The 12,944-nt window shown below is 41.8% G+C and overlaps 1 protein-coding gene across 1 annotated transcript in view; it reads right to left on the bottom strand.

The window, feature by feature from the left end:
• DGKB (diacylglycerol kinase beta) overlaps positions 1 to 12,944 on the bottom strand; it is a 234,611-nt gene that overhangs the window by 144,524 nt on the left and 77,143 nt on the right. The window contains exon 12 of the mRNA XM_048510484.1: positions 4,459 to 4,491. Coding sequence (XP_048366441.1) covers positions 4,459 to 4,491 — 33 coding nt within the window. The remainder of the gene's footprint in view (positions 1 to 4,458; positions 4,492 to 12,944) is intronic.

Genomic DNA, 12,944 nt, shown 5'->3' with positions numbered 1-12,944 from the left:
GAAGCAATTTCCTTCCTGACTTAAAATCCCTGTAACTCTCCTATAATGAAGAGTGTACCCAGATACAGATGTTTTAACAACTTTCTCTTCTTGTTGAATGACCACCAGGCCTCACCAGTTTGAACATACGATGGATAAAGTTTCTCTCAGATATAATTAATTACAGCAGCAGACTCAAAAACAAGATTTCTCTCCTTCAGTTTTGTAAATCTTGAGTTCAAAGCCTGGTTTCCTGTTCCCATGAAGCTAAAAAAACTTGTCAAGCAGAACTAGGAGGCAAGAAATCTTGAGAGCAACTGTGCAGAAGCAACAGAAGTTATAGAAAATTATTCTTCCGTAGATTATCTAGCATGAGTTTAACAATTCGATTCAGTTTTTTAAAGTAATAAAATAACCAACATCTGATATTCTATACCTTCTATAATAGTCCAAATCTCAGTTAGGTCTGAAAGTTGTGACTTAAGTACCACAATGAAGGAAGGAACAAGGCAGACTGGTAACTAATAATGCTCATGAAACAAATATGGGTGGGGGGTAATATCCAGTTTTCTCCTTTTCTATGATTCTTTGAAAAAGCTGCTGTTAAGAGCATTCCTACAGGCCCAATCACAAGAAGTAACCTCTGCATTATTGTTATTATTAAAGTGTAAGTAGCAACAACTTTCTTTCAAAAAGTAAAGGGAAACAAAGATAATTAAGCAAATGTTATTCTGCTTAATTCAGTGACAGTGTAGCATAGGAAATCATCTCAGTGAGTGTGCACACTGCAAGGAAAGATACTGGCAATTATTGTGAACTGTTTGCAGGGCAGCACCACAGTGGCACCATCCCTGGCCACCCCCGGCCCCTGGATTGGGCGATTAGGCTTCTGCAGAAACACACTTATTCTCTCATGAAGTTTAATGTACTTTGCTAATGTGTCTTCACAAACCTCTGTGTGTGAACCTTTAAAGTAATATATTAATTGAAGATGTTCTCGCTACTAGAATTTCAGCAATTGATACCAAAAAATTTTAACCCTATATACTCGCGTATAAGCCAACCCGCATATAAGCCAAGGCACCCAATTTTACCCCAAAAAACTGGGAAATTTTATTGACTCACGTATAAGCCAAGAGTGGGAAAGATCCATCAGGAGGCAGGGTGCTGAGCTGGCAAAGGAGCCACAGCTGGAGGAAAGGAGCACCCCAGAAGCCTTTGGGAGGCTTTTTAAGGAGGGGCGAGGCGGGCGCACGTGGGTCTGGGGAGAGGAAAAGTGGCTGAAGGCAGGAGAAAGCGAAGCAGAGAATGCCTCGTCCCCCTCTCTAACTCACGCTTTCTTTCTTGCAGGCTCTAAGTTAAGGCGTGGTTTCAGGGAAGCTGCCAGCTTTCTTTCTTGCAGGCTCTAAGTCTACAGGGAAGCTGCCGCTTGGGGCAGCCTGTCCACCCCCCCCCCCCCCCACCCCCCCCCCCCCCCCCCCCCCCTCGCCGCCACCCCCCCCCCCCGCCCCCCCCCCCCTCCCCCACCCCCCCCCCCCCCCAAGGCTGACATCTTCAGAGGATCCTCTGAAGATGCCAGCCACAGATGCAGACGAAACGGCAGGAGAGAATGCTGCTAGAACACGGCCATACAGCCCGGAAACCACACAGCACCCAAAATCATACAATGACTTTAATATTCCTAGGATTACAAAAAAGTGTGGGTAGGTGTATTGAAATACCAGTTATGTGATAATATTGACGGTTTCCTAGATAGATATTGGGCTTGTCCCATAATTAATTACAAGCATATGGAAGGGAATTCTTGAGAGCAGTGGGAATGCAAGGAGTTCTACGTCACCACTGAAACCTGTACTGATCTTAAGAAATCAATTTCAAGTACCGTATATACTTGCGTATAAGCCGAATTTTTCAGCCTTTTTTAGGCTGAAAAATGCCCCCCTCAGCTTATATGCGGGTCACATACACAGACACCCCCCGCGGGTAGCCACAGCACTTACTCATGAGCCGTGAAGCCTCGTCCCCCTCACTAACTCACGCTTTCTTTCTTGCAGGCTCTAAGTTAAGGTGTTGTTCCAGGGAAGCTGCCGGTTTCTTTCTTGCAGGCTCTAAATCTACAGGGAAGCTGCCGCTTGGGGCAGCCTGTTCTATTAAGAAAACCATATACCCCCCCCCCCCCCCACCCCCCCCCCCCCCCACCCCCCCCCCCCCCCACCCCCCCCCCCCCCCACCCCCCCCCCCCCCCACCCCCCCCCCCCCCCACCCCCCCCCCCCCCCACCCCCCCCCCCCCCCACCCCCCCCCCCCCCCACCCCCCCCCCCCCCCACCCCCCCCCCCCCCCACCCCCCCCCCCCCCCACCCCCCCCCCCCCCCACCCCCCCCCCCCCCCACCCCCCCCCCCCCCCATCCCCCCCCCCCCCCACCCTCTAACCCCTTAACCCCCCCCTCCCCCCCCCCCCCCCCCCCTTCCCCCCCCCCCCCCCCCCCCAACACCCCAACCCCCCCCCCCCCCCCCCCCCCCCCCCCCCCCCCCCCCCCCCACCCACCCCCCCCCCCACCCCCCCCCCCCCCACGAAACGGCAGGAGAGAATGCTGCTAGAACACGGCCATACAGCCCGGAAACCACACAGCACCCAAGTGATTCCGGCCGTGAAAGCCTTCGACAATTCATTGTATGATTTTCATAAATTTATTTATGTCCTCCCTTCTCTCCAATGAAAATCCAAAGTAGATTCCATCTTTTTCTTCTCCTCCATTTTATCCTCACAACAACCCTGTGAGTTGGTTAACTTGAGAGAATGTGACTGGCTCAAGGTCACCCAGCATGAGTGGGGATTTGAACCTGGTTCTTCCAAACACTAGTCTAACACTTTTAACCACTACACAACACTGGCTCTCTGGCATACTGGCAGACATTTACATACTGACATAATTATGTTTAATGTTGTTTTAATTAATGATTATGGAAGACAACAGATTTCAACAATAAATTGTTCCCCATTAGTCCTCCCTAAATCTTCCTCCCATGTTTTCATGTAATTCATATCCTGAGGGCTAGTTACAACTCATATTTTTGACAGTATCCCCTTTGTGTTATTTCCACTTTACAGCTTCCACTGTATTTGCTATTTCAAGAAAGCATATTTACTTGTCAGTAAACCTAGCAATTTTCACAAGATACCTGCACCGCCTTTGCATGTGTGGACTGCAGGAGTGAAGCACCAGAATCAACATTTCAGAACACAGAAGAATGAAAACAAAAGAATTAGGATGGATACAGTTGACACAGCCTCCCATCAAAATTACTTTGTAATTAAAATGAAGTATCTAACATAACTGAAAGATTGTCATGATATAAGAATAATCAAAGGACACTTGGCACTATTTTCAAAAGCAACAGCTAAGTAAAATCTTAGGGTGATTAAAGAATATTCTTATATCAAAATGCAGGTGAAGCTGACACCTACTGAAAATAAATAGCTTTGCAAAGTGCAGAAATTTATTTTCTAGGTGACATACATGTTCTTGTTATAATTTTATTAGCACATACAGAATGACTAGTGCATAATGCTGACTCGTGGATAAATGAATGACACAGGCATGCTAAGCGAAAGTTATTCAGTGAAGTATATTAAAAGCTAATGTACATTTTTTTATGGTTTACACTGTTAATTTGTTCTGTTCTTTAACTAACCTTTACACTTTTTAAAAATTCTTGGTCATTTCCAACAGGGTTTTGGATTCCTGATTAACACAAGCTGATTTAGCATACACTACTTGCTATAGCCATTAGTCTTCCACAAACCAGTTTCTTTTGTTGGATTCTGGGGCTATTCAAAAATACATGGAAGCTGGGTATAAGGCAATTTGTTATGTTTCTGTGCCATGCCACACCTGCTAGAGCCATCAGAACTAATAAGACAAGGCATAACATAATGGATGGAAATCATTTGGCTTGCTTGGGTAGTATCCTAGTTTGTTACAACGTCTCTTCGTTACCAAGGCCACTAACAACACATCAGGAGCTTTAGTATAAATGAGAAGATGTACAGAGTTATTCAAGGGTCTATGATAGGCCACATCTTGTTTGTGTTAAGGCCTCTGCTGTTCCAAGGGAGCAAAGTACCACAATGAACAGTGGAATCTTTTTGTCAGGATGGACCCCCTGGTGGATTCTATAATTTACTGTACTCCCTCCCCACCAAAACAGAACATCTTTGTTCCATTTATCCCGATCATCATGCAAGAAAGTTGTGAAATGTACAGTCAAAGGACTAATCTAAATTATATAATATTTATGATTACTGCTCACTGGGAGGAAAATCTCTTTTAATCAGGAATGTTTTCCTGCATATTATACAGACAAAACTGTCACCACTGAAAATATTTTGCTAGCTCATAAATATACATTACTTGCAAAAAGAAAATCAATATGAAAATCATTTATATTTGTATCTGTGAACATTTTACATTACGCACCTCAGGAAGTGAGCCTCCTAAAGGGGGTAGAGTCTGTTGGAGAAAAACAGTTTCAGCTACAATATTAAAACTGTAAAAATCAACAACAATTACAGACAATCCCTGCATAGGAATTTTAATGTGTAGTCATGTTGAATGTCTAAGAAAGGAAGCAATTTTACTCTTGCTTTTTTACTGAAGTCATTACAAAGAAGTGATCTGAGGTTACCCATTCAGGCCTTTGTTCATTGTCACATTCCTATGCAACTGTCCCCATTCTTCTTTCCCTTTTTGCCAGTTATCACACAGCATTCTCTTCTGCTACCTTGTTATTTCAAATATCATGCCACATAATTATTTTGAAGTTTTCTTTTGCCTGTGCATTACATTATTCTAATGCTGCTATTTTGAGGAATCTAGATGTGAGGCCTGGCAAATGATTTCACAAACTGTAGAACACCCACATTTATTATATATGTGTTCTGATAACATAAACTATCATCTCATTCATATAGCAACTCCTATTGGAGTTATCTTCAAGATGACACAATTTCTGGCCAAGCCAGATAAAAGGCCATGCTGGAAGACTCTGGCAGTGGAATGAACCACATCATTTACTCAACCCACATGGTTCCTTCCTACAAATGTTCCCAGACTGTAAAAACCATGTAGCAGGAGCTCTCACACCACTTCAGTAGCATGAATTAAGCTTCACTGTAATGTTTTTCCACAGGACACCATTCCACAACTAGTTGAGTGCTCAGGCTACATGCCATTTGACATGTGCACTGAGAACAATTACGTCATATACATATCATATCTTATTGGGTTTTTAAATTTTTCTTAAACAAGAGGTAGAGTTGACAACCTTAGATAAAAATCAAGGTCAGTAAATAGTACAAGCTATAGTGTATCAGTTTAATTCCAGGACTAAACAGAATGCGAAACATTGGCCGATTATGCATAGCATAATAGCCTCAAGCATGTATGTCCAGGGCGCCCCAGCAAGCCTCCCTGCCTGTGGATCTTCTGATCAACAGGGCAAGCAAGCCCTCCTGGCCTCTCCCACCCCCAGCAAGCCCTCCCTGCCTCCCCCCAAGAACCCTTTTTTGTGCCTTCAGTACATATTAATCCAAAGATGCAATTGTCCTCTGGAAATAACAGTTGCTAATTTCTATCCAGTATAAAAGAAACAAAGGTAGCTGCTGTAGTAGATAGCAACATCATCATACTTGAACTGTAAAGCGGAACACACTCAAACGGTATTAAAATAGTAAAAAAATTATGTTCTAAGTATTTCTAGAACTAAGAATGCTCTAACTTTTTTTTTAAGTCTTGGTCTCTCTGCAGGTCACCATGAAATGATGTTTCATTTGATGTTACAAATAAAACATCATAGTAGATCTATAATCAAGAATTCTGTCTTTCCAGCTCTGATTCCATGTTTAAACAAAACAAAATTATGAAAGTCAGAGAGGTTTAATAACAGTTAAATGGCTGTGAGGAAAGTGTTCTGAAGTCAGGGAACCACAATAATAAAGGTCCTGGCTCTTTACTTTACTTTACCACTGAAAGTAGGGACTTGTATAACAGAGCCTCCTTAATTGACAGATAGATTTGTAAATCAAGCAACCCCTTAACTACCTTGATCCAAAGTGTTTAAGGTTTTAAAGGTAATGACTGGCACCCCGAATTTTGCTTCGAAACAATCAGTAGCCTACATCATTGTCTTAAAACTGATAAGTTGGCTAAGATAACTCACATCAGTCAGAAATCTTATGACTTCATTTTGTGCAACTTGTACCTTCTGAACAGATTTCAGAAGACATTTCCCTGTACAATACATTGCCAGTAATCTAACTCAGAATGCTCAGAACATAAATAAACCTGGCCAAGTCATGCCTAACAATATAGCCAGACCTGGAATGCATTTGGTTAGACACTACAAGACATCAATCTGACATGACCTCACCAATGAAATACCTCCAATATTACGTCCAAACATCAAGCTTTTTAAAATTTTAAAAATCATCCAAAACTGGCTGAATTCTTCACGGCCACATTATTGAGCAACAGTTTATATATTTATTAGACCTCATGCAGCCCACTTCCACTGGCTGATCATTGTTCAGAACCTGAACTGCTTCACCACTCTTGAGATGTAAAAAAGAAAATAAATTACTTGTGTAATTACCAACATGCCCAGACCTGGGTGGCCGAAGCTAGCCTGATCTTGTTAGATCTCAAAAGCCAAGCAGGGTCTGCTCTGCTTAACACTTAGATGTGGGGCCACCAAGGAAGTGCAGATCTGCTATACAGAAGCAGGCAATGACAATAACCTGTTTGTTTCTTGCTTGAATACTTACAGGGCTCCCATAAGTTGGTTCCAACTCAATAACATCATCTACTGCATCACCAACATACTGATGATATTTCACTCCAGATCTCTAGGTGAATATTCCCAATGTTATCATGAAGATGTTGAAAAACATGAGGGGTAAGGTGGAACCACACAGCACATGCCACAAGGCCAAATAGCTATCTTAAAGAATTTCCTTCTGATAGCAGGAAGTGAGACTGAAACAAAACCTACCGCACCCCAGTCTTCTATCTTAGCCAACTGGTGCAGAAGAATATCAGTCTTAAATGTTATCACAAACTATATAGTGGTCTGGGGGAAAGCCACACTTCCCATTTCTTTCAAAGCATAATAATGCCTTTCTCTACACTCACACACTTTCCACATATTGCTGCTAGTGAAATGTTGTAAAGACTTGAGGGGGTACCAAAGTGGCAGAAGGCCAGAGTGGTATCCTGCAAACAAGGACAATATTGAAGAGGAGAACAAAAATGTTGGTTTTGCTGAATAAAAATGTCTTGCATTATTAAATTAAGTAAGAAAATGAAGGGGATATACTGTTAGGCTGCATATGCCAAGTTGAACAACTGTTGATCACCTATGAGGAGACCCTAGAAGAAGAAGCACATTCACTCAAGGAAAGGCAATCACAGAGAGCTGATTCTAATAAAGCCAAATGCGGTTTTATAAATGGTAGGAGGGGAGTCTTGATTGGAATCCAAGTGATAAGGATTCCTATCAATTATGAATCCTAACTCTGTAAGATTTATTGAAATTAATGAGACCCAATCTCTACAGGTAGAACATCTGCAGATATATGGAACTTCCTGCTGTACCTGGTCTTTTAACATTATATTCCATTTTAGCAGAGATCACACAGACATGAAGACACTTGGGTGCAAAAAAAAAATCCCCATCTTATTTGGCAGTTTTATATTTCTTTAAAAATCTTGCAGTAAGGTTAGCAAATCATTTTGCTAGATGCGAAAAATAATTCATTTGCATTCAATTGAAGGTTTTTAATTTGTGTTTTCTGCTACATATATTTTTCCTAAGGTTCAAACTCATGGATTTTTTTGTATGTGTGTTTTTCTCTTCCCTCACCCACATTTAGATGTCATGACCAAATTTTTTCCTGTCTTTTCCAGTAAACAGACTTCGGACCATTCCCAAAATAAAAGTCAGGGAACCAACGGAGATGGCAAGATTTACCATTTGGTGAAAGGAATAAAATACCCATTCCAGTATCTGGCCATCAAAGACCCATACTGTGCCCTCAACCACAACAATTAGCATTTCCAAAGAAAAGTTTTCCTGGCTTACATTAGCTACCTTAATGCTCCCATTTAGGTTCTTTGAATTGGTCACCCAAGTTCCACTTTTATCGACTTCCAAACATGACTGCATTCAAGCATCCATACGCATACTTATTAGTCTTCGCTGCCCCTTACTCCAGTCCAATACGCAATATCTACGAAATGAATTTAGGCCTTTTCCAGGGCCCGTTTGGATGCTTTTCCATCGCGCCAATCTTAATGGGCAGATTCTCAAAAAATCCTTACGACTATTACAGGAGCATACCAGGGCCCTTTCACCAAAGATGGGCCAAAAAATGACTCGCCTGGCGTGGGGGGTAAAAACGCCATTCCCAGGCTCTTTCGCACAGGGCGGCGCTACCGCAACGCAGCAGCGCCGACCTGACTGATCGCCTTCCAGGTATGGCGTTGTTGAAATAGTAAAGCCGTCTTCCCGGTGGCATGTGTGGCAACCGCGCCGTCACTGAACACGCAGTTTCCCTGCCCCGTTCGACTCAAATTGTAACCATACGTACGCTTCATTGTTGCGTTGAAGTTCGCTTCGATAGTCCTCCGACCCCTGGAGGCTCTGAGTGCGTTATGGGCGGGGCTTCAAATGGCCAGCAGGCGAATTTCCACGGGGACAACCAGAGCGGACGGGGTAAAGGGAAGATGGCGGCTCCGTGCAGAGCTGTTCGCAGTTTGTCGATATCCTGAGTCAGTCTATGCGTGCATGCGAATGGTTTTTCATCTACGCCGGCGGAATTCTCGCCGGCGTGGAGGTATTGTGGAGGCCGTGCGGAAACGGCCTATGCAGTTTGAAACCTTGGTGAAGTGCAGCCCGTATTACATATTTACCAGTACCAACGTGAAATCGCCATAAAGGGGAAAGCGAGTGCTTTTAATTCCATCCATTAAAGTCCATCCAGTACAGAAATTTAAATCTAGGAGTTAATTCATCTTCAGTTCTTGTGAGAATTTCCGGTTGAAGACCGAAGTTTCCCTTATATCCTTTGCGCAGGTAGCTAAATTTACAGCAAGCTGGCATATAGGTAAGAGAAGAGCCATGTTGGGACCAAGAGCCGGACCACATGAGGGTGACCGTGGTAATGCTACAAGTTTCGATGACATTCTTTAAAGATCGGCGGGATCCTGTATCGTGGATTTCTGCGGCCAACCTCATTTTTTCTTTTGTTTATTGTTCTTCCTTTTTCTTGTTCTTCTCTATTCTTTTTTGCTGGCCTAATGGCCGTAATAAAACTGACTTGACTTGACTTGACAATACTTATTAGTAAGCTTTATTTCTGTTTTTACTTTATCTGGACTCCTGTGTTCCTTCAAAGGCTGTATAGGTGTCTTGCCACTTAGTAAATGATATATTTTTGTCATTGTGGGCCACTGCCTAGATCTGAAATCAATGTTAAACTGGGTACAGAACCTAAGTCTGGTGCCTCTTTAGAAATGAGGCAGGATGGAAGGAAAATTTTCTTCCCTGGATGCAAGCTTAGTCAGGATTTGGGCTGCAGTGAAGAAATAAGGCACATTTGCACTGATTTATGTCTATTAAATATGTGTCTTGTGACCACACACAGGAATTGAATGCTATCCACCTGTAGGATTTCTGCCTCGGGCTATATGAGGTTTTTACTGCTGCCCTGTAGACTGATATTTTAGTTTCTGTTGAGGTAGTTCTTATTAAGACTCCTATGAAGCATAAACAGGATGCCTGCTCTGTGTTCTTCTTTATGGCCATCTCTTTATAGGTTTTGAATCCCAGCTCTCATTTATGTTTTCTAATAAACTGTTTTGAGTTAAAATTTTGTAATGTTTCATTCCAGACAGACCTTTTTGCTGTTAGATTTTTTAACAAGATTTTTTTAAAAAAAGATTTTGTTGGATAAATGGAAGTAGTTAGATGTACTCATATAATCAACTTGACATCTCAAATTAAAGTTGTTTATTATATTATGTTTGTCCTTCCATGTTTCTGAAACACAATGATGCATGACTGTTGATTAATACATATTCTGGGTTCTCTATATCATGCATATCTTCTGTTGAAGTCAGATGTTTATTGATTTAACATGTTGCATTCATTTTAACATCTTATATATTTTATTCATTTACTGTGTCCATGAAGGACATTGCTATTGAAACAAGTTGAGCAATTTACCTGTCATAATGTATTAATACTTCTGAGCAGCAGCTCCCTTCCTAAATTTATTTGATGGTGTTCTGCTAAACATTTTAGGTAAAATCATTATATAGTATGCTACCACAATGGAAAGATGGTTTCCAGAAGTTCTACTGACAAAATCTGTAAACCGAAATCTCCTGTCAACAGCATTGTCTTCATTGCCACAGTACCCAATAAAGATACGAGACTATAGCATGGGTTTAACTAGTTTATTTAAAACAGCTGATCCATGTCATCAATTAACTATGATAATATTTAACTGAGGGCAGGCTACACAAGGCAGCCTAATCATGGCTGCCTTTTGTTTTGGCAAATCCACCCCAGCTCCAAACTTAGCCAGTAGCTACCAGCAGTCTTGTTTGTCATTGCTCACACATATTATGGAAAGAGGGGCCAGCCCCAGCCCCCGGTATGATGTGAAGCCACTACCAGGTTTAGAAAGATGTTGCCCATCTCCAAAGGCACTCCTCACATGCGCCAGCTTGCTGTCTAAAAAGTGATGTCTGTTCAGAATACTCCTTGCATCACACCCAATGACTCAGGGTGCTTGCAAGCTGCTTCGTACTTACCAACAGGAAGCAAAAGCTGCTTCATGAGAAAGAAGAAGCAATAAAAGCTTCTTCCAGCCTTCCCATTGGATGACAGCCTTTTACTTGCAGCCAATCTAACCTTGTATTTTATTTAACTTGGACTGAAGTAAATCAATCCCTGGCTTACAGGCCAGGAATGTCTCTATTCGTTTTGTTGTGTTTTAGGAGGTGGGACTTGTGTTTTAGGAGGTAGGACTTTTGTCTAGCCATGCTTCTGATTGGCTGAGTTTTTAAAAAGTTGTTTTGAGGTCTTCTGATGTAATAGTGGTCTGTGGCACTTAAGAAATGTTCTGGGGCTTATCTCACTGTGGGATGTTTGAAAAGAGAAACTTCAGCTGAGAAGGATTTTTTTTCTGTCACCTCCCCCAAAGAGGGAAGCTGTAAGTGAATCCTGCAGACCTGATCAAGGGGGAACTTAGGGTTATGATTTCACTAAGAATGGTGAGACTATTGTAAGATAAAAAACAGCTTTAAAACCAGCCCCTTTTATTATTTTAAAATGTTGTCTTCTTTCCTTTAAAATAATTGTATTTTGAGAAGAAATTGTTGCAGAGAAAAAAATTTCTTTCTCTTGTTTACTGGGAGCTGAGAGTGAACTACAATATTGGAGATAAGGATTAAAAACTGCTTGTAAGACTGAGATTCATGACTGTTTTTTTTCAAATGCTTTCAGCAATTATATTTATTGGCCAGTCTCCTGAACAAATAAAAGCAGAGATAAAATTTACAGTGACTTCCCAGTGGAAAAATGCAACCAAAATTTTTTGCAGCTCATAATCCTATAACAATAATTTGGCAACAATATATAGACAGAATGGGAAGATGGAGACTAACAGCCCCATCCAAAGGGTGGGGGAAGAATCCATTGCTGGCAGGAGTGGGGCCACTCTAGCAGATTTTCCCTCCTGGGGGCAGTTGGCCAGGCGGAGGGACAGATTTGCTTGTGGGCAGCCGCAATGGCCCTCCCCAGCAATGGAATCAAGGGCCATGCCAGTGTCCCTGCGCCCGTGCTGCCAGCACAGCGGAAGAAGTTTGGAAAGAAGAAGCTGACACTAGCTGGATTCCACTTAGCCTGGTGGCTGGAATTTTGTATTTACGCCACCTATTTTTGTGGTGTGTCCATTAAGCCCAATTGGGGCTTTCTTGTACCAAGAAGGTTTTTTGTGTTTTTTGCCTCCCCACACTGCCAAAAAGCCCATTTTGTAGGGCTTTGCTCACAGGCGGACTGAGGTGTTTTCACGCCTTGCGCGCTGGTGGGGCTGGTTCTCTGGCTGGATTGTAAAATAACAATCTTTAATTACAAAAAAATATAGCAGAAATGTGAAAAAGATATAGAAGATTTTTTTTAGATTAAACAACACTGCCAAAAACCCCACTGCAATGATTTGGGAAATCAGCAAGGCTTATGTGAGAGGAAAACTAATCACCCTAGCTACAAGAAAAAAGAAAAAGAAAAACTGGAGCAAACCAAGAAAAATATTGGACAGAATTCAAATGCTGGAGGAGCAGCATAAAAACTGCCTTAATAAAGCTATTTTAACTATCAAGCAATTAAGAAACCAATTAGATGTGTTAGAAACAGAAAATACAGAAGAAATTAAGATTTTAAAGGCAGAAGCATTTTGAACATGTGAATCTGACCAAACAAAATGACACATAATTTAAAGATGTGCAAGAGGATATGCAAATATGGTTTAAACTGAAAATTTCATGGCTTGGAATGGTATCAACAATAAAAATAAATGTATTACCAAAACTAACTTTTAAAATTTCCATGTTGCCAATTGCCAGCCTTGAATGGCAGAGACAGATAAATAAGTTCATATGGAATGGTAAAAATCCAAGAATCAGATTTAAAATTGTACAAGATAGAAAAAGAGGGGAGGACAAAGAGCACCTAATCTTAAAGGACATTCAAACAGCAAGCGGCATTATAAGAGGACTGATAGATTTTGCGCTCCCCACATGACCTATGGGTTGCGTCCAGGGTCAATTGATACCCCATGTCTCTCTGGCTGATACGCCCCTGCTGAAATGGATGCAACATTTTGAGGAAGAGATATTTT

Source organism: Sphaerodactylus townsendi, linkage group LG11, assembly GCF_021028975.2.
Source record: "Sphaerodactylus townsendi isolate TG3544 linkage group LG11, MPM_Stown_v2.3, whole genome shotgun sequence".
Taxonomy (NCBI): domain Eukaryota; kingdom Metazoa; phylum Chordata; class Lepidosauria; order Squamata; family Sphaerodactylidae; genus Sphaerodactylus; species Sphaerodactylus townsendi.
Note: the sequence above shows the minus strand (reverse complement) of the source record. Positions and strands in the feature narration are given on the sequence as shown.